This window comes from Orycteropus afer, unplaced genomic scaffold (genome assembly GCF_000298275.1).
Source record: "Orycteropus afer afer isolate SDZICR_OR568_19922 unplaced genomic scaffold, OryAfe1.0 scaffold00002, whole genome shotgun sequence".
Lineage (NCBI taxonomy): Eukaryota > Metazoa > Chordata > Mammalia > Tubulidentata > Orycteropodidae > Orycteropus > Orycteropus afer.
The window spans coordinates 23,690,090-23,706,196 of record NW_006921589.1 but is presented as its reverse complement, the minus strand read 5'-3'; the positions used below and the strand labels follow the sequence as shown (position 1 = coordinate 23,706,196).

General features: G+C 40.8%; 1 protein-coding gene across 1 annotated transcript in view; it reads left to right on the top strand.

The window, feature by feature from the left end:
- PTH2R (parathyroid hormone 2 receptor) overlaps positions 1-14,020 on the top strand; it is a 78,588-nt gene extending 64,568 nt beyond the window's left edge. Inside the window, exons 10-13 of the mRNA XM_042783545.1 lie at positions 6,894-6,988; positions 10,007-10,145; positions 11,803-11,844; positions 13,625-14,020. Coding sequence (XP_042639479.1) covers positions 6,894-6,988; positions 10,007-10,145; positions 11,803-11,844; positions 13,625-14,020 — 672 coding nt within the window. The remainder of the gene's footprint in view (positions 1-6,893; positions 6,989-10,006; positions 10,146-11,802; positions 11,845-13,624) is intronic.
- Positions 14,021-16,107: the final 2,087 nt, after the last annotated feature.

Genomic DNA, 16,107 nt, shown 5'->3' with positions numbered 1-16,107 from the left:
ACAAAAACAAAAAAAACCCAAATTCACTGCCGTCGAGTTGATTCCGACTCATAGCGACCCCTTCCTGGGTTTCTGGGACGGTATCTCTAGGGAAGGAGATTGCCCAGTCTTCCTCCCAAGGAGGGGCTGGTGGGTTTGAACTGCCAGCCTTCTGATTAGGTATTATTTTGCATGTGTTAGAAGCGTTTTAATTTTCTTTTAAAGCAGATGTCCATTGTAAGTGTCATCACTCACTATGCTCTACCACATCCTTTTCCTTACAGGTCCTTGAACTTGCCCAACATTGCATTTCAGGACTATTCCACATGGCACTCCATCCCACTGGAAGACTGGGATGCCCTCCTTCTGCTCCTCACTTTAAATATCACTTCTTCACTGTGGCCTCCTTGGTGCCACCAATCTAAATTAGGTCATCAATTATAACCTCCAAGGAGCTCTCATGGGGCTGTGGTTAATTAAGGCATTGGTTGCTAACCAAAAGGTCAGTAGTTTGAACCCATCAGCTGCTCTGCAGAAGCAAGATGAGGCAGTCTGCTTCCATAAAGAGTTACACTTTGGAAACTCTATGGGGGTCATTATGAGTCAGGATCCACTGGATGGCAGTGGGTTTATCATAACCTCCAGGAGTTTTGGGTACAAACAGTTGACACACCTGGGTGCTCACGTAAAAGCTGGCTGTTCAGGGCCACCCAGAGTTTCCTCAGAAGAAAGGCCTAGTGACGTACTTCTAAGAAACCAGCCACTGAAAACATCAGGGAATACAGTCCTGCTCTAATGTCCATGGGGTCGCCAGGAGTTGGACAGCAATGGCAACTGTTTTGGTTTAATATGATAGCTGCAGACATAGTGAGGTTTTCCTCCTTAACATTCGTTACAACGTATAGCATTTCTGATTGTTGAAACTCTGTCCTCCACACTAAACTCAAGGTTCATGTGACGAGAACCATATTCTTTCTAAATCCCTGTGTTTCTAGACCCTAGCTAACTTCCTGGAAGATAGTGCCAAAAAATACTTGTTGAGAAAATAAAGCATGCAAACAAAGCAGATATTCTGGGGAACTGGCAAGAGGGGAGAAGAGAAATAAAAGCACAAAATAAGTCTAATTACAAACCTTCTGAGTCTATTTTATGCAAACTTTTCTTTTAGAGAAGAAGAAACTAAAGCCTTCTCAGATAACGTTCACAAAGCAGAGACTATAACCCATATTTTTTTAATCATCAACTCAATGTTCTTTTCCCTTGAATTCCAAAACATGTCAAACTGGTTCTTGAATTTAGAGGAAAATATATTTCCATTTTTATGGCTTAATTTATAATTTTCTGTCTATATTAACCTCAGGATATAAGGTTAGTTTGTTTTCTAGTCTTGCATTGCATGTAGAAAGGTCTTTTGCAAATACATATAAATTGATGGCACAAAACAACAACAACAACATATACTATCACAAAATTATATGCCCAGAATTTAAAATCTAAATTGGGTTCCTCACTTAATTTTTGCTTTGGCTATTATGATAATGTAAACTCTAATAATTGGATGTTTGTATGTCTTAGAGTAAAATCTTATAAAATGTGCTCAGAATTTCTAAGGGATATATGATGCAAATGAAATTTAAGAGGTAACGGAGTTTGACAGAGAACTGCCAGAAATTCAAATCAGATTCAGAAGAGGGTATGGATTGAAGGATATCACTGCTGATGTCAGATGGATCTTGACTGAAAGCAAAGAATTCCAGAAAGATGTTTACATGTTTTATTGACTATGCCAAGGCATTCGACTATGTGGATCATGACTAATTATGGATAACATTGCAAAGAATGGTAATTCCAGAACACTTAATTATGCTCATGAGGAACCTGTACATAGACCAGGAGGCTGTCATTCGAACCGAATTACACATGGTTTAAAATCAAGAAAGGTGTGTGTCAGAGTTGTATCCTTTTACTATACTTATTCAATCTGCATGCTGAGCAAATAATCTGAGAAGTTGGACTATATGGAGAAGAGTATGGCATCAGGACTGGAGGCACACTTATTAACAATCTGTGCTGTGCAGATGACACAACCTTTCTTGTTGAAAGTGAAGAGGACTTGAAGCACTTATTGATGAAAATCAAAGACTACAACCTTCAGTAAGAATTGCACCTCAACATAAAGAAAACAAATCTTCACAACAGGACCAATAAGCAACATCAAGATAAATGGAGAAATATTGAAATTTTCAAGGATTTCATTTTGCCTTGATCAACAATCAACACTCATGGAAGCAGCAGTCAAGAAATCAAATGGGTATTGCATTGGGTATTTTAAGACCTCTTTAAAATGTTAAAGGAGGTTTGAGGGCACTGTGTTTAAGGCATTTGGCTGCTAACCAAAAGGTCAGTGGTTTGAACCCACCAGCTGCTCCACAGGAGAAAGATGAGACAGTCTGCTTCTGTACATGGAGTTGGGGGTCAGGAAGGCCTGAATTTAAACCCCCATTTTCACTAGCTATTTGAATTTAGAGAATTAATTGAACATTTCTGAAACTATTTCCACATCTATAAAATGGGGATAGAAATGGCATCTACCTAACTGGGTTCTCATGAGGATTATATAATTTGATACATGCAAAGCACTTAGAACAGTCCCTGACACACAGTAAACTCTCAATAAGTGTACCTTCTTTTTACTATTATTAATAAGACTAGAATTATAAAAATAACTCAGTAGGTAGTACCTAGTAGGGACTTCTGGTCAGCCTTTAACAATTAATACTTGCCTTCTTTTAAACACTTATGTGAGATTGTGGGAAAACAAAAATTGGGCATTTCTTAATAAAAAAACAAAAAAGCAGCAAATTGATATCAATTCATTGTTATGTGAGCAAAGATTCTAAATTCAGTTGGCAAAATTATGGTAAGGATATGTAATCACAGTTTGCGTGACAAGGGGAAAATTAGTCTGCCAAATTATAGTACATCTTTTGTCCCCTTATCTCTTTTTACCCATCAGGTTCCATTACTATTAGAGTCTCTATAGATTCTCCATGATTAAAAAAAGAAACCAGACAGTCAGAGCTCAGATCAGTGGGTTCACAAGGGTTGGTGTCACACCCACCTCCTGCTCCCTGCCATGGATCTAGTCCCATACCAGACCATACAGAATCCTTAGTACTGTTTACTATCAATTTTAATCATAGAATAACATGTGATAAATATAGTTGTACATTTTTAAAATTTAGTATCTCTTAGATTATATAAATACTAAAAAAATATTTTGTACAATCTTTTTGTATTGAATTACAACATTAGTGACAACATTATTAGTAATTCAGTGGATTTAATTTTTTTTTCTCCTTTTCCTTTAATTACTACTTCCTTCTTAAAAATGTTATTGATATAGGTCCACAAATACTAATTACCATAATACCGTAGCTAAAACACTAGAAAATTTGACAAAACTAGTGACTGTAAGAACACGAGCAGCAATGAAAACAATAGCATGTGCTTGTAGAGTGTACAGAGAAAACCACTTGATTTGAAGTGTCACTCTAATTGGGTAATAATGACATTGCTTACTGGAGTACGTTAGAAATTCCAAAAAGTAAATCAGCATAGAATTTTAGCCTTGTAGGTATATTTCTACCTGTAAACTGGGCTTATGGAAAATGTTTTTGTTGTCAAAACTAACTCCAGGGATATGTTTATAAAAAATAATAAAGCGCTGCTGAAATACTCTACAAAAATTTTATAGACAGTCATTTTGGTGTCACTCCCTCTGACAGTGACACCCACTGTGGTCTGCGTACCCTGTGTCCTCTTACTGATGCCACTGCCAATATAAGCAGTGTTTAGAGAATCCTGATCTCATTCATGCCTGCTTTCATTCATTTGTTCATTCACTTCCTGTCTCATTTAACAAATTCTGACCAAACACTAAAAGGCAGCAGGCCCTGTGTAAAGTGATAGAGATAAGATAATGAGGAGACAGATACCAGTTTCTCCTCACTGCATGAGCACAGTGAATGAGGCAAGCATTTAAAAGTGAAAGGTGCTAGACAGGGCTGAGGTCAGGACAGCTGAAAAAAGTTACATTCAGTTTGAAACCGGAGAAAGAGCTGTCCATAACTCTTAGTTTCTAATTAACCTATAGCCTACATCTTCCTAAATTATTTTGAGAACACAAAGCAAACATTTTTAAGAGCTTTCTTGAGTTGTAAGTGACATACAATAACTGCATATATTTAAATTTCGTAAGTTTTGATATATGTTTTCTGCCTTTGTTCACACAGAATAATTATTTGGAAATTCAATGTCTGTGTATGTATGAATGTCTATTTTGTTTACCTATCATTTAGGGCAGCAAGTTCTACTCACTCTTAGTTTTCCCCTAATTCTTTCCATAATCTACCTGGTTACTCTTAAATACCTCTTCTCAGTTATTAAAACTGATGGACTGGTTGGTGTATTATATCAGGTCAAATGTCTGGGGCTTTGCAGTACTTGTTCGGTGTAGCCCCTGTTGACCCAAGGATGGAATCCCTGGTCTGGGGCCTTTTACTAGGGGGTGGAGCTTAAGGTTGGCCCATTAGAAGCCATCTATGATTCTTCCTTTTCCAGGAACAGAGGATGACAAATCATGGCAATGGCCCAGCTGGCATTGCTCCCCCGGCTCTGCCTCCTTCAGCTCCTTTCCCCTTCCGACTTCACACAGTAGTTACACAGCATCACTCCCCACTATGTTCATACCCAACTGCATCAAATAGCCAGGGACTCTAGTCTCAGGGAGAGAGGGACTGTGGTTAGATGCTGCTGAGTTGTTTCCAATTCATAACCCCACGTACAACAGAGTGAGACACCACCCTGTCCTACACCATCCTCACAATCGTTGCTACGTTTGAGCCCAGTGTTGCAGCCGTTGTGTCGATCCGTCTTGTGGAGGGTCTTCTTCTGTTTTGCTGACTCTCTACCCAGGATGATGTCCTTCTCTAGGGACTGGTTCCTCCTGATAACATGTCCAGAGTACATGACATGAAGTCTTGTCATACTTGTTTCTAAGGAGCATTCTTGCTGTACTTATTCCAAGAGAGATGTATAGATATGTTCTTCTGGCAGTCCATGGCATATTCAGTATTCTTTACCAACCCCTTAATTGAAATTAATTAATTCTTATTGATCCAGGTTTTGCATGCATATGAGGCGACTGAAAATATCATGCCTTGGGTCAGGCACACTGAAGTCATCAAAGTGACTTCTTTGCCCTTTAACCTGTTAAAGATGTCTTTTGTGGCAGATTTGCCCAATACAATATGTCGTTTCATTTCTTGACTGTTGCTTCCATGGGTGTTGTTTGTGGATCCAAATAAAATGAAATCCTCGACCATTTCAGTCTTTTCTATTTATCATGATATTTCTTATTGGTCCAGTTGTAAGGATTTTTGCTTGCTTTATGGGAGAGGAACTAATGGGGGTGAAATGCATTTGGCTGTTCAGAAAGCAGCACCTGTGGCATAAATGATCAACTTCTCACCCTCTTATTAACAAAGATTCTGTGTTTGCGAGCTGAGTTTGTCCTGGGTGAAGATGGATGGAAATTCTCTACTCTCATGTTTTATTATCCTCCTGGACAGAACATGTAGCATAGTGGTCAAGAATGTTAACAGGGCATCATACAGACCTGGTTCAAACTCCCGCTGATAGCTGCATAGCCTAGGTCACCTCAGTTTGAATTGGAATTTCATCATCCATAATAAATGGGCATGATAAAAATGCCTGCCCCATATTTACGTAATGATTTAAATTAGGGAGTGGTCATGAAATGGCAACTATTATTAGCCTGGAAAACGTTTTCTTCTTCTTTCATCAGCTCACAGCAGACCTCTGTCCTTCCCTCAGGTTTGGGGCTAAAGACAAGCCCTCAGTTTCTGGGAAATCAGTGTAAGCGTTCTACGGTGTAGTCAATGGTAGAGTGGCAGAGAGAGCCCGTGGGGTTACTGACCAATGCAGAGGGTCAGCTGGTCTGGGGAGTGCATCAGCCTGGCACAGATTCTCCCATTTGGAGACAATATTGACAACTCTACAATACAAGATATGCCCAGGAATAAAGAACTTGATGGCTCCTCTCCTCTGGCCCTGCTCTGGCCTTGACACAGTGCCCTCTCTTGGCAACCCACATTTCCATTGTTCTTGAGTACTAGCACTTTCTGGACTGCAGACATGAAGGAGAGGACCTAATGGATTCCACTTCCTGAAGATCCAGATGAAGGTCTCTTCACTGGTCATTGAGGCCTTCTGACACAAGAGGCCTCATCCCACCAACATCTTCCCTCCACATCTTTTGAAAGCTGGGCTGTGATTATTTCAATAATGCCCACAAGACTAAAGCTCCAAGTCCAATTTAATGGTGTATCAGTGGGCCTTTCTCACTTAGCAGCTTACTCACCTTTTTAAAGGTGAACACTCTGCCCCCAACCTTTCATACATCATAGGACATTCAGCATCCTCCAAACAACTCTATGATTGGTCTCTCTAAAATAGAGAGAGAATCTGGGATTTCATTTCAGAGCAGGGTGGTATGTTACATTTATAGAGTAACTATTATCCTTTGTCCTCCCAGTCTGCCATAGGGCTATATCTCAATTTTGGCTTGGAAATTCTCTGTGGATTCTGGCAGATCATCCTTGGGTATTTGTATGCAGGGATATTGAAACTTTCCATCTTTTTGTTGCTTTCATGAGGACAAATCAAGAATCACTAGCTTTCCAACATCTCATTTCAGATTCCCTCATTCACATTTATGGAATGAGAAAACTTCAATCCTTAAATATAAGAAAGTTCAATTAATGTACATTTTAATGAAACATCTTGAAGACTAACATGACAATTCTTTGTCATATTATCTTCTCTTTCAGCTGAATTTCATTCTTTTTCTGAATACAGTTAGAGTTCTGGCTACCAAAATTTGGGAGACCAATGCAGTTGGGCATGACACAAGAAAGCAATACAGGTAATTCTAGGACGGGTGTCCATCAGAATTTTTTTTTTTTTTTTACTATTTAGTGTAAAGAAACAGATACTGGTTAATCTGAAATATCTCTACGAGGTTAAATTTGTGAATGTGTATATTTGGTTCAGTGTGATTTATCTGAAAAATAAATGTATTTTGTGAAAACATAATCCCAACCCTTTCCAATGTGCTTAAATGCTATGTATATTTACTTTATCTGTACTTAGCAGATTGGGATTTTCCCATAAACCATTTTATCCCACAGAAAATCTCTTGTTGATAATTTTGGCAGGCAATTTTATCTGCATTTTGAAGTAATATGTCATAAATTTAAGAAAAGGGATTTGCTATATCATTCTCAATCTTTTTATGAAATTGGTACCTAGCAAATATACGTTTTTTTAACAAGTTTCAAGTGTGCTGATTGAGGGAGGTCTGTTATTATTCAGTCTTTGATGAAGAAAAGGGCAAATCGAACGTTTGAGGTCACTATCAAAATATTTTAAAAGTGTGTCCATTGCTGCCAGTGATCATTTCCGAAATTCGGAGTGACGGTGTCACATAGAGTTGTGCAGGTCACCATTTCTTTCTGCCTCTCACTGCTACGAATTCTGTCTCAGATTCAGAGAGAAGGAAATCACAATCAGCATTTCAGCCCTCTCTCACAGGTGTCCTCTCAGTCCTTTGTTGAATCATTCTCCTCCACTGTTTGGGCAGGAAAAGCTACAGGTATGGGCTGGAGTCTAGATACTAAGCGCCATATGAACAAGCTGGCAGCTGCTGGCTCTAGTTATTTGCAGCATGCTTCAAGTGCCAGTATTATCAAATAAACCGTGTGTAAGAGTTTACAATGAAGAGCCTATTCTGTACACAGCTTGTCTTATCTCACAGCCCGTCATTGACAACACGCACCAATGGGTGATGGAACAATGAAAGATGCAAATAGACTTGTTTTTCTTCATAAAAGGAAAAAGCACAATGGTGTTTGAAATCTACTTATTTCTTAGGTTCTGAATGATGTGAACATGCAGCTTTGGTGAAAATTTGCCAGAGAAATTTGAGAAACCAGAGAAACAAAGGCAGATTATCTCGAGGGATAAAAATAAGAGAGGGAGTAAATGGAACAGACAATATAATCCACAGGGGATTAACTCTCTGGGAATAATCAAGAATCATTTATCCAGGAGTGACATCTTTTACTATTCAGAATTCAGAAGAAAGTTTAAATAATCTGGTGCCCAGAATTGCATTCAGTCTTTACTGATCAATTACAAGTCTAGAGTCGTAAGGAGCTCTGGTGGTGTAGTGCCTAAGGCATTTGACTGCTAACCAGAAGGCTGGCGGTTCAAGCCCACCAGCCACTCCTCAGAAGGAAGATTGGACAATCTATTTCTGTAGTGATACCGCCTCGGAAACCCAAGGAGGGGTCACTATGAGTCGAATTGATTGGACGGCAGTGAGTTTTAGAGTTATGAAAGCAATATCCTTTAAATGAGAAGAATGGAAAAGAGACTGTTGTGTTGTTGTTGTTATGTGCCGTCGAGTCGGCCCCGACTCATAGCGACCCCTCCTTGGGTTTCCGAGGCAGTATCACTACGGAAGTAGGATTGCCCAACCTTCCTTCTGAGGAGTGGCTGGTGGGTTTGAACCGCCAGCCGTCTGGTTAGCAGGCAAGTGTCTTAGCCACTATGCTACCAGAGCTCCTGGAAAAGAGACTAGAGAGACCTTTTCCCAGTTGCAGCCAGTCCTACTCATGGTGACCTCATGGCTGTCAGAGTAGAACTGTGCTCCATAGAGATTTTTTTTTTTTTTTAATTTTTATTGTGATTTGGGTGAAAGTTTACAGAGCAAAGTCATTTTCCATACAGCAGTTCCTACACATTTTATTTCATGAACATTGACTGCAATTTCCCACAACGTAATAGCTTTCTTCCCATTTCCTCTCTGTAGTTACTTCTTCCCTGTGTCCTTCTTTCCTATACATTCCTGCCCCCTGAGTTATCTCCTGTGCAAACACTGCCCTTCTGTTTTTTTTTTTCCATGATTGACAATTCTAAGGAGTATATCTACCTGCTCTAAATGTTCACCCTATATGCCTGTCTGTTGTTTGGCTGGAAGCCACAGAATCCATAGGGTTTTCCATGGTTGGAGTTTTGGAAGTAGATGACCATGCTTTTCTTCTGCGGCACCTTGGGGGTGGACTTGACCTGTCAACCTTTATGTCACTGGGAGCATGAACTATGTGTACCATTGCGGGACTCCACAGAGAACTGCTGCTGTCAGGTGCTGTGGAGTCATTTCCCACTCACAGCAGCCCCATGTGACACAGCAGAACGGGCCCACAGGGTTCCTTGGTGGCAAGGTTCATGGAAGCAGATCGCCAGATTTTCTCCAATGAAACTGTTGGGTAAGTTAAACCACCATCCTTCTGGTTAGCAGCCAAGTGCTGAGAAGTGAGAATAAACTACCTGATTTAGTATCAAAGTGTCAGGAAATAAAGAGAGAAACTAAAAAGAGACCCGAGCAGAGTGGTAGGTTCCAAAGAGACAGGAAAAGCCAGCCCTTGTTAGCGCTCCCAGGCTTCCTTTGTCCCAGAAGCTGCGGCCTAATGCTGTTGTCAGGTGCTCCGTGGGGTTACCTCGGCTGTCATCTTCATGCGGAAGGAGCCCTGGTGGTGCAGGCGTTAAGCCTTCGGCTACTAACCCAAAGGTTGTCTACTGAACCCACATGGGAGAAAGACGTGATTGTCTGCTTCTGTAAAGATTAAACAGCCTTGGAAACCTGTGGGGCAAGTCTACCCTGTCTGGTAGAGTTGCCAGGAATTGTAATTCACTCATAAGCAGTGGGTTTTTAAATCTTTACAAGAGCTGATCTCCAGGTCCCTCCCCAGCACAGCCTCTGGGTGGGTTTGAACCACCAACCTTTCCATCAGCAGCCAGTCGCTTAGCAGTCAGTGCCTCCTGAGCTCCTCGCAGGGCCTGGAGCTGATTTCTGAAAAGAGTTGCCACTCTCTTTCAGGAAGCTCGCCAAGTCCACGCTCGTCCTGGTGCTGGTCTTCGGCGTGCATTACATCGTGTTCGTGTGCCTGCCTCACTCCTTCACTGGGCTCGGGTGGGAGATCCGCATGCACTGTGAGCTCTTCTTCAACTCCTTTCAGGTAAAGCGCGCCCTCTACCGGCTCGGCTCTTGTATTTTGGTTTTTCTTGCGCAACCTCTTTCTCTGCCTCTTTCGTCTGGCTTTGAAGCTCCAGGCCCGGAGAGTCTTGGAAGGATGCTACTCTCTGGTGCCTGTGCTCTTCCATCTACAGCGGTCAGGCTAATCCTCTGACTGCAGCAGGGCGGCTCGCAAACAAGCCTGGGTGGTGAGACAGGAAAGCGTGTTGTTGTGAAATATGTAACACTTTCTCTGGGTGCGGGGGAAATAAACCAAAGGGGAAGAAGGGGAAGGCAGCGAAGAGAGAAAAAGGGAATGGAAGAGAAACAGAGGCTGCGGCTGCTCTCATGCTTCGTATCTCATTTCTCACGTGGATAGCTACCGAACCAAACCGAACTCACTGCCGTGGAGTCGGATCCGACTCACAGCGACCCCTCCTTGGGTTTCCGAGGCAGTATCACTGCGAAGTAGATTGCCCAACCTTCCTTCCTTCCGAGGAGTGGCTGGTGGGTTTGAACCACCAACCATCTGGTTAGCAGTCAAATGCCTTAGGCACTATGCCACCAGAGCTTCCCTGGATAGCTACAGACACCTCCTAACTCTTCTTCCTGATTGGTCATTTGCTGCCACCCTCTGCAACCTTAAATCTATTCTCTATACACAAGTCTGAAGAATCTTAAATATATGGATTTGATCATGGTGCTTACCTGCCAAAAATATCCATGGAATTTCCATTACACTCTGAATAAAACCCAAATGCTGGTACCCAGTTTACACCCTCATATCACCCCACAACTTCCTGTTGCCCACTAAATTCCATACCTTCTATGGGCTTTTCTGTTCCTCGAAGATGCCAAGCTCATTTCTGCCTCAGAGGCTCACACTCACTGGTCCTTCTACCTGGAGTGTTCTTCCCCCTCCTGTTATATGGCTGCTTTCTTTGAGTCATTCAAACAAGCCCAAATGTCACCATCTCAGAGAGTATCTGGATGGCCGAGTTCCCCATCTAGTATCACACTTGTGCTCTTGCACATCACTTATTTGAACTGCCTGCACAGCCATTATTGTCTTACATTTTCTCGTGTTGGTGTCTGTTTATGTTTTATCTGCCTCTCCTCCTGTCTAGAATGTGAACGCCATGAATCTAGGCACCTTGTCTGTTGTGTTTTCACTGATTATCTCTGTAACTCTGAACAGCTATGAGTGTAATGATCTTTTCAGTAAGTGTTTTTGAATGAATGATAAAATTGTTTCTTTGTGGTCTTACCATCTAATGTCTGACATTTCCAGCATTCACAGTTTATAAATATCTATTACCAACATTTTTTAAATACCTCTTACCAACCAACCAAAGGATGCGACATGATCCTTGAGTGGCAACATCAATGAAACTAATATAATAGAAATCAGCTCTCTGTGTGTCTTAGGGTGTTTTATTCAGTTACTTGTTTTGTTCAACTGACACCAAGGGGAGATAGAAAGCAATTTAATATAAATGTAAGGATTTGAAAACCTGAGAAGAGAATAATTTTTATTTTTTGAAAGGATAATGAAAAATAAAAAAACAGTTTTCAATTTATTCACTTAGATATGAGACACTTTAGCGCTGTGAGCTTCATGAATTGTCAGCTGGGCTAACCTTCTGCTTTTCTATTCTTAGGGTTTCTTTGTGTCTATCATCTACTGCTACTGCAATGGAGAGGTAGGTTAGAAGGAAGCGCAGACATCCCATAAGTCTGCTCCCTGCGTAAGCTTGCAAATGACCATAGCAATGTGACTTAAATCTCTTTAGAATCTCCAGCAGATACAGGAGAGAACTTAGATGCTTTACTCATAGATTATCTTGAGAAAGCAAGAATTAATGTAAATTAATAAAGGTTCATATCTTCTGGCACTTTCACATGTTAACTCATTTGCCAAATCCCTGATACGAAACAACTTGTTGGAATACAAGTTGAACAAGTTGTATAGTTCAACTATACAAGTGATAGTTGAAAAGACAGTAGACTTCATATTCCAGTTAATACTTTTAACTTGGATCCAATTTCAAGTTGTATGGGAAACTCAAATATAAGTTTCTTTGGCCCAAATTCATTAGAACATTTTGATGAGATATTTTTTAAACTACACGATGTCATACACAGCCACCACTCATCTGTCAGTGGGGGCACATGTGTTGCCATGATGCCGAACAAGATTCTGCTGAGTTTTCACACTAAGACAGACTGGGAAGAAAGGCCTGGTGAGCTACTTTTTTTTTTTTTTTTTTTAAGTTATTGTAATTTGGGTGAAAGTTTACAGGGCAAATTCTTTTTCCATACAGCAGTACATACACATTTTGTCTCACGACATTGACTGCAATCCCCTCAATGTAACAGCTCTCTTCCCACTTCCCCCTGTAGTTACCTCTTCCCTGTGTCCTTCCCTCCCACGCACTCCCCCCACCCACAGAGCTGTTTCCCTGTGCAAACACTGCCCTTCTATTCTCGCATGATTGATGGCTCCAAGCAGTGTATCTACATGATGTAAATGTTCACCCCATATGCCTGTCTACTGTTTGGCTGGAAGTCACAGGAGTGAGTTCGGTTCCAGACCTGAAGGGTAGCTAGGGGCCATAGTCTCAGGGGTCTCACCAGGCTCTATCAGACCAGCAAACTTGGTCTTTTTTAAAAAAAACGATTTTAAGTTTTGTTCCATATTGTTCTCCCACTCTATTCAGGATCTCTTGTACCGATTTTCCTCTGAGGCTTGTCAGTGGTAACCAGGCACCATCTAGTTCTTCTGGTCTCATACTCATATATTCTGAGGATTGCATGGTCTACCAGTTCCTTGGACTAATTGTTTCCATGCATCTTTGGTTTTCTTCAGTCTTCTTTGCTGTGGATGAGGATAGACCCATCGTTGCATGTAGATGGCCGCTTCTAAGCTTTTAAGACCACAGTCACTACTCACCAAAGTAGGATGTGGAACAATGTTTTTTTATGCCAATTGAGGTTGATGTCCCCTGCAACCATGGTCCCGAGCCCGCAGGTCCAACTACTCAACCCCTCAGGGTAGCTGGCTGTGGCCAAGAAGCCAACACAACCTTGCACCTTGTCAGCTACACTACACACTCAGACATTCTTACAGCGCATACAAATATGCATGTAGAAACATTGTCTGCTAACCCTATCCATGGTCATGGGGACACTCTCCCCTGCTTAGACACACCTGATTGCTCAGCCTGTCCACCCAGCCTGGTGATCTACGTCTGAAAACTCATTCCATAAAAATCATGTGGATCACAATGATCAGATCTGCACTCAATCACAGGGACGGCGCAGAACTGGGTAGTGTTTTGTTCCATTGTACAGAGTGTGGCCATGAGTTGGGGGTAAATTCAAGACAGTTAATAAAATTGAAACTGGAGTAAATCTTCTTATAACAAGGTTTCAGGGTTTCCCTCATTAGTTCTAATATGCACTGTGCTTTTTGTGGATTAGGTTCAATCTGAAGTGAAGAAGATGTGGAGTCGATGGAATTTGTCTATCGACTGGGAAAAGGCGCCCCCATGTGGCAGCCACAGGTACGGCTCAGCAATCACTACCATGACTCACAGCACCAGCAGCCAGTCGCAGATGGCGGCCAGCACTCGCATGGTGCTCATCTCTGGCAAAGTGCCCAAGACTGTCAACAGACAGCCCGACAACCAAGTGACTTTACCCGGCTTTGTCTGGAGTAACTCGGAGCAAGACTGCCCGCCACACTCAATCCATGAAGAGGCCAAGGAAGCTAATGGGAACCAGGGAGATGATATTCCAGTGAAGGAGTCTTCTAGGCCATTAGAATTTAGCCTGGATGCTGAAGGAAGCAAAGGAGAAATGGAGGATGTTCTCTGAACCATCGTCTATGGCTTCAACCTGCTGGTGGATCTAATTGTGTCAAAGAAGCTTGACCTGCATTCCTGTGCTTGAGCCTCTGGGCTGTAAACTCAAATTCAAAGTGTTACTTAAAAGTTTTCAGGCTCTGTAAATTGACTCTTATGAATACTAAAGACAAAAGGGGATGTAATCAGTGGAGTAGTTTAATTCCCTTATTTTGGTATCAAATTCTCTTCCAAATTTATGTGTGGGTAATTGCCCTGTGATTGTTCATTTTTCTGCTACTTTTGGACGGACAAGTTTCAACTGGTTGGATCTAGCTTTCTTTCACAAAAACCACCCTCTGCACGATAGGGATTAGTATGTATTATTTTCCTTTTCAGGAATTAGTACTCTCTTTTTATTTTTCTCACTTTGATGTATGAAGATGGACCTGGTGGGGGACCAGGTCACGTTTTGTTCTGTTATATGTAGATAAAGTTGTCCTGAGTTGGAGCTGACTCGAAGGCAACTCACAACAACAACAATCATTGCATTTATTTTGTCTGTGCAAGTGAGCAATTAGGGTCTGAGAATATATATGGAAACATTAAAGATCTAAGAAGAAGTGCATATTGGAAAATAAGTCGGCTGACCTTTGAGAAAAGTAATATTTATGAGAATGAAATTGTTTCTTTCTAGGAGCAAAGAAAATTACTCAAAAAAGAATATTGCACATATCCTTCCTTTGGAACACACCCTCTGTGGCTTATCAAACCTCAGATCTTCTCTCTTCCTTCCTGTAAATCGTGATGCGCCACAAAGGTTTTTCAGTGAGAGGCTTGTGTCTATAAACTGATTTTGTTTATGATTGTTTGTGTTGATAGTAAATCACATAGCATCTATGTTTTTTTCTTCTTTGTTCTATTACTCTATTTCAAATGGCATGTGGGATAAATTAAAAGTTTGTTTTAAAAGTATATTTTAGGTGATTTTCTTCAAGCGTCTTTCAGCATCTCATTTTATTTTTGAGAACCAATCAAAGCTACCCTTCCCCAAATCTACAGATATTCAGAATTTAGCTCCTGTATTTTTTTGAACTTGAAGTATCAATAGGTTGCAGTAGTGTAGATTTTTTTTGAATGCATGCCACACATCAGGTATTCTGCTAAGCATTTACAAACAACTCACTTAATCTTCACTACAAATTATGGACTGTCACCCTGTTTACAGATGACAATGTGGCTCACAGAGATGAACTTGCACAAAGTTAGTTGTACAGCTAGTCACTGCCAGAGCTTGGATTCAGACACAACTCCTCTGACTTCAAGCCACATGTTCCTAACCATACTGTCACCAATAGGTGGGTAGCTTTTTGACCAATTTGAAATATTCAGTGAATTCTTTCTGGGTAAAGAATGTTTTAGGGACTCACACTGTAATGTGTTTTAGCCTATGACCCTCATGAAGTTTGCACTTTCGTGGAGAAGACAAACACACATAGGAAATGGGAAACATCACAGACTCATATATTTCCAGGAAAGATGACAGAAGTCAAGCTGATCTGCCTCAATTTGCTGAATGATTTAACCAATATTCAAATAGCCTCATGATGAATAGGGTGCTCTCTTGAAAAAGATGATACTTTCCCCCCATACTCTTTCCTTGCCTTCCCCTCTGTGCCATGGCCTAGGTCATCCCCTCCCTTCCTATTTATGGAAGTGCTATTGTACACATTTAGTTTATGTAATTCACTTCCATATTGTCACATCCACAGGCTGCCTCCCCATTTGGAAAGAATCATCAAGGGATGAGCCAGATATTAAGTTCAATTCCATTGCTAATTTGTTGTAAGGTTTTATAAAATTACTTCCTTTATAGTTCAGTTTCTCCATCTTTAAAATGCAGATAGTGTCTGTCTACCTCACAGAGATATTCTGATGGTTAAAGAAACTTCATATTGTGAGTATTTTGTAACATAAAAATTCCATACAAATACTTGGGTTAGGTTGTTGCTACATCATTGTTTAAAGTTAAATCTTATTTTGCCCCATTATGTTATACATACATACATATATATATATATATATATATATATATATATATAGGAGCTCTGGTAGCATAGT